Below are 12,896 nucleotides of genomic sequence, written 5' to 3' on the forward strand. Positions count from 1 at the left end.
ATATTCTTCTTGTGACAGGACTCAAAGTGTTTTGGCGCTGTGGTAGCAGTGTATGTTTGGTGGGATTTATTGTTTGAGGTAATGCTAGAATATATTTACCAGCCGCGATAGAGAAGCTGATATTGTTTTCATTGTGTGTGTGTGTGTGTGTGTGTGTGTGTGTGTGTGTGTGTGTGTGTGTGTGTGTGTGTGTGTGTGTGTGTGTGTGTGTGTTAGCACGATAGCTTCGCAACCGCTCAAAATATCAAAAATTTTTATAGGTGTGTATCAGGGGGAAAAAAGGGATCACGAGTTCGAAATTGGTGAAAGTAGGTCAAGGTCCGTCTGTCCGTTACCAAGAAAACTTCGCAACAGCTCAGAATGTCATCACTAAATTTTACAGGTGTATAGTAGGGTTGAAAATCTTCTACGAAAATTGTTTCCAGTTTGTTTGTCTGTCTGTGTGTCTGTTGGCACGAGAACTTCGCAACTGCTCAAGATATCACAAAATGTTACATGTAAGTAGTAGGGATGAAAATCTCCCAAGAGTTCAGAATTGGTGAAAGTAGGTCAGGGTGTGTGTTTCTTACCACGATAACTTCGCAACCGCTCAAGATATCATCACAAAATTTTACAGGTGTGTGGTAGGGATGAAAATCTCCTACGAGTTCGGAATTGGTGAAAGTAGGTCAAGGTCAAGGTCATATTCCGAACCGTGCTAGACATGTATCGGCTCGCGGCTGCTATGATTCCCCCCTTGGGGAGGCTTTAGTACTATAATAAAATTTGGTTTTATTTAAACAGTTTGAACTGTAAAATGGTACTAACAATATGATTACCTGCCGCGATAGCGAAGCTGGTATTGTTTTCAGTTTGTGTGTGTGTGTGTGTGTGTGTGTGTGTGTGTGTGTGTGTGTGTGTGAGTGTGTTAGCACAATAACTTCGCAACCCCTCAAGACATCATCACGAAATTTTACAAGTGTGTAGTAAGGATGAAAATCTCCTATGAGTTGGAAAATGGTGAAAGTAGGTCAAGGTCTGTGTGTCTGTTACCACAATACCTTCCCAACCGCTCAAGGTATCATCATCAAATTTGACAGGTGTGTAGAAGAGATGAAAATCTCCTACGTAGTCGAAAGTGGTGAAAGTCGGTCAAGGTCAAGGTCATATTCCGAGCCGCACTAGATATGTTTCGGTTCGCTGGTGGTGTGATTCCCCCCTTTGAGGGGCCCTCTAGTTCCTGATATTTAAGTGTGTGTGTGTGTGTGTGTGTGTGTGTGTGTGTGTGTGTGTGTGTGTGTGTGTGTGTGTGTGTGTGTGTGTGTTAGACCCTTAAAGTGTGTTGGTGTAATATTTTGCGGTAAAGCTGTGAGACCGTTTGGTGTGATGCTTCATGTAGTGGTACCATGATTCTTACACTGGTATGTTTGAGACTCGCTGGTGTGATTTTGTTGTTGTTGTTGCTCTTCTTGTGCTGTTCTCATTGTTGTTGATGTGGTTGTTGTTGTGGTTATTGTTGTTGTTGTTGTTTTTATTGTTGTTGTGGTTATTATTGTGATTATTGTTGCTGTGGTTTTTGTTGTGGTTGCTGTTGTTGTGTTTGTTGTTGTTGTGGTTGCTGTTGTTGTGGTTGCTGTTGTTGTTGTTATTTTGTTGCCATTATTGTTGTTGTGGTTGGAGTACAAATGCTCTTAGTATGATTCTTGTGTTGTGGCAGGAATTTTAAGCGTTTTCATAACATGGTTTTTGCCTTGACGTGATTGTTGTGGGAGGACTATAAAATATTTTGTTGCATTTCATTAGTTTCCGGTAGGACAATATGATAATTTTCGCGTAATTGTTGGAGGGATTCTTTGTATCTAGTAGGACTTATGTAATTTCGTCTTTCTTTACTTTTTTATTCATTGTTTTTATTGTGTTGTGGTGGAACTATTAGATTTAACCTAGCATCTCTACACAACTGATACTGTAAGCTGGGGGATGGGAGGGGAGATCCGCAAACCAGCTTCATAGATAACAAAGGAACTTTAATAAGAATTATTTCCATAATTATAGAGACTATAGCATCCAAAAAGCAAGCCAGACACGGCACTTATAACGAAAACTAACTCCACCTTGTCCTAAACCAGCCAACTGCGGCACAGCTCCCATCAGCGTGCAGGAGTTCAGGATCGTGGGTGGACAAGAAGCCTCTCCCAACGAGTACCCATATCAGGCGTTGGTGGTGAGCACTATTGGGCAAAACACGTTCGCTTGTGGGGGATCTATTATCAACCCTCGCTGGATCCTTACCGCTGCACACTGCATCGAGACCCGGTAGGAAAAATAAATGCCGCTCTATAGATTCTTCTGTCTTTTTTTTTTGTCTTTGTATTTCATTTTTTTTCCTTCCGTCTCTTCTTCTTCCACTTCTTCCACCTCGTCCTCCTTCTCCTTACTAAAGCCTATTCGAGATCATCTGAGAAGAGAAGGGCTTTAAGCTCTGGAAAGCTAGCAGCTAATTGGTTGGCAGAGTGCATTCATTGGTAACGATGCATTTTAAATAATTTTTAATGAGAAGGGTAACAATAACCATTTATGAAGGCAAGGCTGCTCAAATAAAGTATTTGTATCATTATTTGTATAGATTAATTTTAAAATGAAGCCTTCCAAGTTTATCAGGTGGCCTAGATACAGGTGGTTTCTGTTCTCCTGCCATATCAACATAATGTCCCAGTAATGACGTAAAATTGACCTTAAATTGCCTTAACAGAAAAAAAAAAAAAATCAAAGAACCCGTAAAACTTGGTTCGCAAATGTTGATCTGAATAGAGAACTGAAAATTTCACACGTATCAAGGCCACCTGATAGACTTTTGCAAGGCATCGTTTTAAAATTAATCCATGCAAATGACAATACATATCTTTTATTCGTGCAGTCCTATCATCAGAAACGGTTATTGCAACCCTTATAATAAAGAAATGAAATAAAATGTATTGTTACTAATGAATGCACTCGGACAACCAATTAGCTGCCAGCTTTCAAATGTTTAAGTCTCTTCTCTTCTCAGACGAAATAGAATAGGTTATACTACTACTACCACTACTACTACTACTACTGCTACTATCATTATTTTGATTATTATTATTATTATTATCATTATTATTATTATTAATATTATTATTATTATTGCTGTTGCTGTGTGTCTTGTTATTCTTATTATTTTTGTCATAATTGTTATAATCAATATTATTATTATTATTATTATTATTATTATTACTATTATTATTATAATTATCATTATTATTTTAATATTTTTATTTTTATCATCATCATCACTCCTGCGAGGCAGACTGATATAATTTTCAGCAACTAGGTCAATACCGTTTCGCGAGATTCAGTATATTTGTGTGCTTGTCTCTCTGTCTGTCTGTCTGTGTGTGTGTGACTTAACTCCTAGGCTGTTTGATGGTTTAGAATGAACCCTCCCACGTGACTTCATCTGGTTACCCCGAAGGTCTTCCACTATTTACAGTTTCCCATCTATGATTTTTAGGGGATCAGCCCCCTCACCAGATTTTTTAAAAAATCAGATATAGTCAAAGGAAGGCTGAAATTGTTATAGTATCTTAGTACATGTTGTACTCCCCAAAATAAAAGCGATCAGAAATACAGGAAAGTGAGCGTATGGATTGCAACGAAACTTCTCAGGTCAGTTGGTCTGCTTCTTTGATAATGTATTCCACTATGTAAAATTGTCCACCATTATCCACCGTTATCCACAATTATCTTTAGGGGGCCAGCCCCCGCCAAAACTAATAAAGATACAAATTAACGGAAGGAGTGCAGATATGGCTTTGATATCCTAGTACATGAATAGGCTCCCATCCGCTAACTACTACTACTGCTACTGCTGGTGATGTTGTTGCTCCTGTTGCTGCTGATGTTGCTGCTACCAGTGTTCTTCAGTTTTCAAAACTATCAACTCGGTGAAACTGATAACATATTCTTAATTTTTACCATCCTCGGAGCAGGCAATCTGATTGACTTAGGTAGGATTTCTAAATACTGAAGGGGATCAACAAATGCTGTATGTAACTCTTCCAGTTAAATAATATTACGTCCCAGTCCCACACTGCCACAGGTTCCAACAGCAGTAGTACAGTACAGGAAGGACGTTGCCCAGTGAGTTGTTCTTCCTATGGTCAGCCTTTAGGTGTGCAGTACACAAGATCAGCTGAGGCGAAAATTAACACTGGCTCCTTAAAGTTCACTCTTTTTATTTTCCAAGTAATTCCACTTAAGGCTTTCCAACTTTACTGTTCTCACAAGCACTGGAGATATACACACTTTACTAACTGCTATTACACTTAAAGCTGAACAACACAGTTATTACACTTAATGCTTGACATTTCACTGTTTTCTCAAGTACCAATGATATACAAACTTCAGTAACCCGTCACTATTTGCCACTGTTTTCACAAGCCCCAAAAATATATTATCTTCACTGACACTGACACTGCACTACACTGAACCAAAACCGACTGCACGTCATTTAGACTGACTTGACACCTCACTGAAACGTGTTCTAGTCTCCACACCATCTTATATAAGCTTGCATTACTCTCGAAACTTCTACTTCTCCAACATTCTAGGACATACTGTCTTGCATCAGCCCCTAGCAACAACAGTTACCAACTAAGAGATATCAAAACATGCTAGAGTTTTCCTACGTTACTTAACACTCTAAATCATTTACCATACGAACTTAAATTACATAATTTAACAATCACTTAAATAAATCATTATAAAGAAAAAGAGCATAAAAACTGATGCATAACTTACGAAATAACTAAGCTCACAAACAGCAGACAAATTGGCAACTCTGATGACCCGTACCGGAACTTACGGTACCAGAAACGTCTCGAAGGTACGAGACTACGTAACTGGCAAGTCCCCCTTCATAATAATAATAATAAGAATAAGAAGAAGAAGAACAACAACAACAACAACAACAACAACATCAGTAGTAATAATAATAACAACAATAATAATCAAGCGCAGAATACACCAGACTAATGGGGTTAAAAAACATCCATTGAGCATTGATTTATTTTTCATTTATTAATTTTACTTGATTCATATTATTCATTTCTTTTTACGGTAAGGACGGCGTCGGCGACAGCGGTGGAGATAAACTTGGGCTCCATTGATCAGGCCAACACAATAAACGTACCGGTAGCCCGCTGGATCCCCCACCCCAACTACGATCCCATAACAGAGGTGAGGTTATTCTTGTTTGATACTATTACTACTACTCCTACTACAATCATTATTATTATTGTTATCAGTAATAGTAGTAGTAGTAGTAGTACTATTGTTATTATCAAATATCGAGACCTAGGAGCCATAGCCCGGGCCTCTACGCTCCAGTTTCTTTGGGGGCAAAATGGGATTGATGATGATTATGATGATGGTGAAGATGGGCATTGTACCCACAAAAATCACAGCTCTAAACCAGGCAATGGTCTTTTTTCATGTTTAAGGTTGCCAGAGATGCATAAGCATTAGCGAAACTTCACCGACATTCCTTTGCCATTCTGTAATACACCAAGTCCTCTCCTAATAAAACTCCAAGAACTCAGGCCCCGAGCTGTGGACGCAAAGCATAGCTCAGTATGCCTCTGCCAAGCCTTGTCCATGAACTCGCTTTACAACCTCCATGACAGGGTTCATTGTGGGTGGAAATGAAACTAAAGATAAAGTAAGTCGATCCCATAAAACCTTGATTTTTGACCCCCAGACCTCTGACCTAATCAGTTCATCACCCTTCATATTGTAACTGAGAAAACTTTGGTTGAAATCCGTTGAGGGGTTCAGGAGCTATCGCGTACATACCCGTATGACTTCGACTTTTGACTCCTTGACCTTGCTGACTTAATTAATTCATCGTCTTTTCATAACGTATCACCGACAAGTTGGGTCGAAATACGTTGAAAGGTTCACGAGATATCGCGCCCAAACCTGTATGACCTTGATCTTTGATCCATTGACCTTGCTAACCTAATCATTGCATCATCTCTTCATACCGTATCACTGACAAAGGTTTGGTCAAAATCCGTCGAGGGGTTCAGGAAATGTCGCGCCCACACCCATATGACCTTGCCCTTTTACCGCTTGATCTTGCTGACCTAATCATTTCATCGTACCTTCATACTGTATCACTGACAAAAGTTTGGTCGAAATCCGTCGCGGGGTTCAGGAGATATCGCGCTCACATGGATAATCTAAGTTGACCCCATATGACATTGACCTTTGACCCCTTGATCTAGTTGACCTAATCAGTTCATCATCTCGCACTATACATCACTGAGAAAAATTTGGTGGAAATCCGTCGATGGATTCAGGAGATATTGCTCCCAAATGAGTGTTATGGACGCAAGGACCCACGCACGTATCCTCGCATGTACGGATGGACAGATCAGTCACTCAGTGTCTCCTCTACCATAGGTGGTTGAAGGCATAATAAATCAATGGAAAAAAAAAAAAGCATAATTCAAAGTTCCAGGTCCATCACCACCTCACCTCTCCACTACCCTTTCTATCATGTCCCTTTCTCATCTTCTTCACTTCTCTCCCATTCCTCACTTTCCTCCCTTATCAAATGTCTCTCTTCACCTCGTCTCCATCAGGCCAACGACATCGCCCTGGTGGAGCTGCAGTCTGACCTCACCTTCAGCGCCTCCATCCAACCCATCTGCCTGGCTCTCGAGTCTGACATACCTTTCGGCGGCAAGGCTGTGGTTACTGGATGGGGGGACGTCGAGTATGACTGTAAGGGTTTTGTGTTTATTATCGCCCTCGTTTAGCAAAACGAGGCAATATAATTTTGTGTGTGTGTGTGTGTGTGTGTGTGGGTGTGTGTGTGTGTGTGTGTTGCCAAAATATCTCTATAAATTGTGAATGAATTTTCACCAGACCTTCAGGAAATAGCAACCATGTGGATGTGCTGTAAGTCTATTACTTTCAATATTTTACCAAAGACAACCGAATGCCACCCGCCATATGTTTTTATCACCTGGCTTTAGCAAGGCGAAGTGATATACTTGTAGTTTTTTTTTTACGTATGTTTGTGCATGGTTGTTTGTATATGTATCTGTTGGTAAAATATCTCGAAAAGTTGTGGATTAATTTTCACAAAATCTTCAGGAAATAGCAACTATGTGGATGTGCAGAAGTCTATTACTTTTGGCGAAGATTTGATCCAAGGAGACCTAATGCCAGCGGCGATATGGTTTTTAATATAGATTGAACGTCTTTGAATTGCAGTAATTGAATTCCGTAAAGTTTTGCAAATTTTCTTCAGATTTGATTTGTAGGTAACTAGTACTTAAGTCAACAACTTATTTTGGCTGGTGATTAACACTCGGCCCCAGAATGATTTTATTTCATTATACATTTGATCGCAGTATAGAATGCAGACCTCTGAATTTTGAAGATCAGTTGTGGAATATCTGAGGTTGTTAGATATGGTCAGCATGCATCCCACATTATAAAGTAGAGCGCAGTCAGCATTAATAGGGGACGGTCAGCCACGTCCCTTCCGTGACATGCGGTTCAGATATTTATCTCATCAGACTTTGATGTTCGTATTCCACTTTGCCACTTAAATATGAAGCATAATATCTAAAGATCCGTATATATATAACCTTGACTACAGTGGTGTTCTTTCATTTTGAACAAACTCTTTTATCTGTGTTACCCAGTCTGTTTCCTCATCATCCTAAAGCCCTATTGTTTGCATATGTTCCTTACATGTCCTAATCCTGTATATTTTCCAAGTACTATATTCTACTGATTCTCTTCCTCAGTCTTGCTACATTTTTTCTTTATAATTTTTCACCATTATACATCAAGGATGAATAGTTATCCATACTTTTAATTACTTTCTCCTTAGTGACAAATGTTTCCCTTTTTCCAGTCTCTTTCCTCAATGACTTCAGTTTTACTCTCTCTCTCTCTCTCTCTCTCTCTCTCTCTCTCTCTCTCTCATCAGTAGTATCAACCTCATATTTTCTTCATTGTTCCCTCTTTCCTCCTTCTGTTTTCCCCCATGACCTCTGCTTCCCTCTTCTTTCTTCCCTCCTTTTCCTCCATGACCTCAACTTTCCTATCTTTCCTCCCTGCTTTTTTCACTGACCTCTGATTTCTACTCTTTCCTCCCTCCGTTTCCTCCCTGACCACTACTTCTCTTTCCTATCTCTGTTTCCTCCATGACTGCTACCTCTCCCTCTTTCCTCCCTCCATATCCTCCACGATTTCTCTCTCTTTCCTCCCTCTCTCTCTCTTCATTGACTTATACCCCTCCTCTACCTCTCCTTCTTTCCTCTCCCCGTTTCCTTCATAACATTTACCTCTTCCTTCACCTTCAGCCACCGCCGTTCCCCCGACGATACTTCGGGAGGTGGCTCTAGACGTGATCACCATCGAACAGTGTCAACAGCTTGTGGCACTCCCTGCTGACACCTCCACCGTCGTGTGTACACTTACTCCCTCGAAGGATTCTTGTCAGGTGGGGTTTGACACATTCGTTTGTTTTCATCACACCTTTTTGAGATGTGCCTGATTATTATACCTGCCTCATCTCCACGCTTCTTTCACTATCTCCCCTGTTTAATTACCTCGCCCGGACGGAGTCAGGCAAGGTATTGTTTTTGGTCATTTGTTTATTTGTCAGTGTCTTTCATTCTTTGTTTGTTAGCAACATTAAGGAAAAGCGGCTGATTGAAATTATATAAAACTTTCAGGATTTGTGGGCACTGGTCCCCAAAGGAAATGATTAAATTTTGGAGGTAATCGAATGACCCTGAAAGATCAAAATCAAGGTCATGGATTTTCAGAGGGCTATAACTTGAAACTGGTTGAAGATACAGATATTTACTGTTAAAAGTATATAGAAACTCCAATATGGGCTTTCATTTGCCACCAAGACCTTTGACCTTGAGTGACCTTGAAAGGTCAGACTCAAGGTCACGGTTATTTAGGGGACGAAACTGGCTGGAGGTAGATATTTACTATTATCAACATATAGGAAGTCCCACATAGGTTTATTTACCTTTGACCTTAACCCAGGAAGGTCATACTCAAAGTCGCGGATATTCAGGGAGCTGTAACTCGAAACTGGTTAAGACAGAGATATTTACTACTATCAAGATAATTATGGGAAGTCTCACATAGGCTTTCCTATGGCACCATGACCTTTGACCTTGAATAACCTTCAAATATCAAACGCAAGTGTTCTATAACTTGAAAACCGCTGAAACTAAAATAAATTCTGTCGGGCGAGGTTTGTTGTGCCTGGTACCTCTTGACTGAACCTGGTTTTCTCACCTTTCTTACCTGCATACTGTCTAACCCTCATGCTTGTCTGACCAGCATACGTATCTTACCTTTCCCTCTATTTTTGGTTTTCCTTCCTGACTTTCATAACTTACGTATGTACATATCTGTTTCGTCTTCACATCTGTTTTATCTGTGTCTAACTATGGTGTCAGTCTTACCTACATATCTGCATTACCTTCATAACTCTCCGTCATCCCTGTCTCACCTTAACTTCTTTCTCACCTTCACACCTGTTGCACTTGCACACCTGTTACTTCATTACAGCCCCACACCAGCTGTTTTACCTTTTTCTGTCTCACCTTCGCAGTATATACACATGTTCTAAATCTTAATCTGTCATAATTTATTCCTGCATTAGTGTCATCGCCAACACCTGTTTCACTTGTCGTAGATCTCGATGCTTGATACACATGTGTCACATTTCCACAACAAACCACACCTGTCACACTTCCATGCCTGTCATACCCGTGCCACATTTCAATATCTGCCTCAGTTTCACATTTCTTTTATAGCCATGCTTCACACCATATTCAGTAAATTAGTATGGACCTGTCTTGAAGGATGCCAGCCTAGCTAGTTCTCCTCACCTGTTGCAATTCTACACATGTTACTTGTACCGCACCTTCGCATTTCCCACCCTGTCCCACGTACAAAAGTGTGACAACGGTGTCGCCCTAGTCACACTTTCACATGCGTAATGCCTCCAAACCCGTTGTACCTCCAGACCTATCATATATTTACTTCTATCACACCCTGACACATACCACACCTCCCCACCTACCAAATCCACCATACCTCCACTAGTGTAAAACCTCCACCCGATCTCCATACCTACCACAAGTGTGCCACATATCAAAAGGTGGTAACAGCGACTCTCTCTTCATAGAACCACCTGATGGTTGGTGGGAACAAGTGGGCCCCGTGGTCACAGACCCGAGTCTACTAACCTAACTTAACCCAATCTGGTCTAACTCAACTCAGTCTTAACCTAAGCTAACCTAATTACGTAGACTAAGCTAACACAACCATACCAATTCAAATATAGCGTAACTTAACCTATTCAAAACCAAACCTAACCTAAACAGACCTAAGTAAACTCCAAACCTATCACAGCGCAACACAACTTTACCCAGTCTAACCTAACCTGAATAATCCTAACGTAACCTAGCTGAACGAACCTAACCTAACTCAGCCTAAATTAACCCAGCCCATCCTAATCTAGCTTAGCCTAACCTACCCTAACGCAACACAACTCAGCCTAACCAAACGACACCCAATCACCCTAGTCCAATGCAGCGTAACGTGAGCAAATCTGAAGAACCTAATCCAGTGCAACTCAACCAAACCAAACCCAATCCAACTCAACTAAACCTAACTCAACCTAACTCACCCAACCGTAATCTAACCCAGCCCAACCTACCCCAATCTAACCAACAGGGTGACAGCGGCGGGGCCCTTGTGACGCGGCTGTGTGACGGTCGTTGGGCGGCGTTTGGCATTGTGAGCTATGGTGATGGGTGCGCCGGCGCCGTCAACCCAGGAGTCTACACCAGGGTACCCGCCTACACCGACTGGATCACCTCATTTGTCGGCTCCGGGGCTTGTTAACCACTTGACCACAAAGGCCCTCGTTGGCCCCTTCACTACGAGCATATATTTACAATTTTGATAACTTCACTAGAAAATTATAAACCCCGTCGCTTCAAACACATTTTCTGCACTTTAGTCGGGCTGTCTCTTTAATTTATTAATCAACTTAAGAGAAACGCTATGGAGTAGAAATATAAGTTACTGACTTCATTAACCCCTTCACTACGATAACTTCTTTATCATTCAACTCCCAAACACAGACTGGGTCATGTTATTTATCGGTGTTTGTTAATCGGAGCTCGTTCACCGTTAGCAGGACACTTGTTAACTGTTTCATTGCATCAGGTGGCCCACGACACACGATAATCGAGATGCGTAATGTATGAACCAGTCCGTTTATAAAAATCTCACTTTTCTCTTTGGTGTTGTTTGTCTGTGAGTAAAACATAAGAGATGCCCTGTGGTCTAGTGGTACAGTACTCGACTTGGAGTCTGCTCGAGCCCTACGCACAACAGGTCGAATTTCCCATTGGTGTCTCAGTATTTATCTGTCATGTCAAATGCTACAAGGGACGTAGGTCAGTCCTCTACCCTTAAGTATTGCAATAGCCTAGCCTCGGAACCTTACGTCTTAAGACAGTTGACAATTATCGTTTTATCTCTTTGGTTTTGTGAATTATTTTTGGTATTAGATAATCTTCCTCTAATAGCTTTTTTTTCATGTGATGGAACTGGGCCGCTCCCACAACTGGAATTGTAAGCCGTGGTTGCGTGAAATTCTGAGTCTTACTTATGAAGTAGGAATGAATCTCCATGGTTACTATTTAAAGTTACCCTACATTCTGACTACACTTGTCCATCAACTGAACTGAAAGGGGTTACAGATGTTTGTCTGGTCAGAGTAAATGCACTATAGTATTGTAATTCATTTAATAAGTCTTGGGCGTCCAATAAATCTACCAGCAGCAATGGATACTTTTATTCTCAACCTTAACTCCCTTTTCCATTTTATTCTTGCTATCCAGTCGATTTTTCTCAGCTTTTTTTTAATGCAAGGAAGAAGGAACTAAAGGCCAGGAACCTGAAAATTGTTCCCTTCAAGAAAAAAAAAAGAAAAAAAAAAAGAGCCAAATTCAAGATCCGTGCATTTCGAGATCACTGGACACAATGCGTTTGAATGACTGGAGATCATCGGCAGTAGGAAATACATACAGAGGGGGACAGTTCCAGAGTTGACCTGTTGCATATATGAAGGACTGGGAGTAATGGTTAACTCTTGCATTAGAGAGTTGGAGAGAAATGGGATGAGAGTTTGTTGCTAGAAGGGTGTTTAGCGTCCATCGTAGTGGTGGAATGATGCAAGCAGACAATTCAGAGGAGCACTAACAATTGAAGTAGCGATAGAAAATAAAGATGCAACAGTGCGGTGAAGAGACAGAGGTTGAAGAAAGCCAGTAAGTGGAGGAAAGTTAATGAGACGAAAAGCCTTTGACTCCACCTTGTTGTGAAGAACTGTATGTGAGGAGTCTCCCCACACATGAGAGTTGTACTCTACACAGGGACTAATAAAACCCGTGTATATAAGTCAACAACTGTGCAGGGGTAAAGAAGGCACGGAGTCGGCTTAGCATAAATAATCTCTTAGAAGCAGATTTTACAACAGAGGAAATGTGTTCTTTCCAAGATAAATCCCGAGAGATGAAACCCCAAGTATATTAAAAGATGATGCAGGATTAAACTGGATATTATTATGAATTAGAGGGTACTTCTGTGGAAGATGCTGTCGGGTTGATAGATGTAACAATTGAGTTTTTGATACATTAAAAACAACAAGATTACTTTACCCCAATCAAAGATATGAGCCAAGTCAGACATTAGGTGTGCCATAGCCTCATCACTTGTTTGTTGAAGTAACTGCTGAGATGGACGCTGCGGGAAACGAATGA

General features: G+C 40.8%; 1 protein-coding gene across 1 annotated transcript in view; it reads left to right on the forward strand.

Annotated features, from left to right (window-relative positions):
* Positions 1-810: 810 nt before the first annotated feature.
* The window catches only part of LOC145390673 (transmembrane protease serine 9-like), a 47,450-nt gene continuing 35,364 nt past the window's right edge, over positions 811-12,896 (forward strand). The window contains exons 1-6 of the mRNA XM_080265465.1: positions 811-838; positions 2,109-2,295; positions 5,127-5,241; positions 6,651-6,792; positions 8,391-8,530; positions 10,798-10,914. Coding sequence (XP_080121591.1) covers positions 811-838; positions 2,109-2,295; positions 5,127-5,241; positions 6,651-6,792; positions 8,391-8,530; positions 10,798-10,914 — 729 coding nt within the window. The remainder of the gene's footprint in view (positions 839-2,108; positions 2,296-5,126; positions 5,242-6,650; positions 6,793-8,390; positions 8,531-10,797; positions 10,915-12,896) is intronic.

This window comes from Coenobita brevimanus, chromosome 15 (genome assembly GCF_032717465.1).
Source record: "Coenobita brevimanus isolate Jiangsu-jjx chromosome 15, ASM3271746v2, whole genome shotgun sequence".
In the NCBI taxonomy this organism is placed as follows: Eukaryota; Metazoa; Arthropoda; class Malacostraca; order Decapoda; family Coenobitidae; genus Coenobita; species Coenobita brevimanus.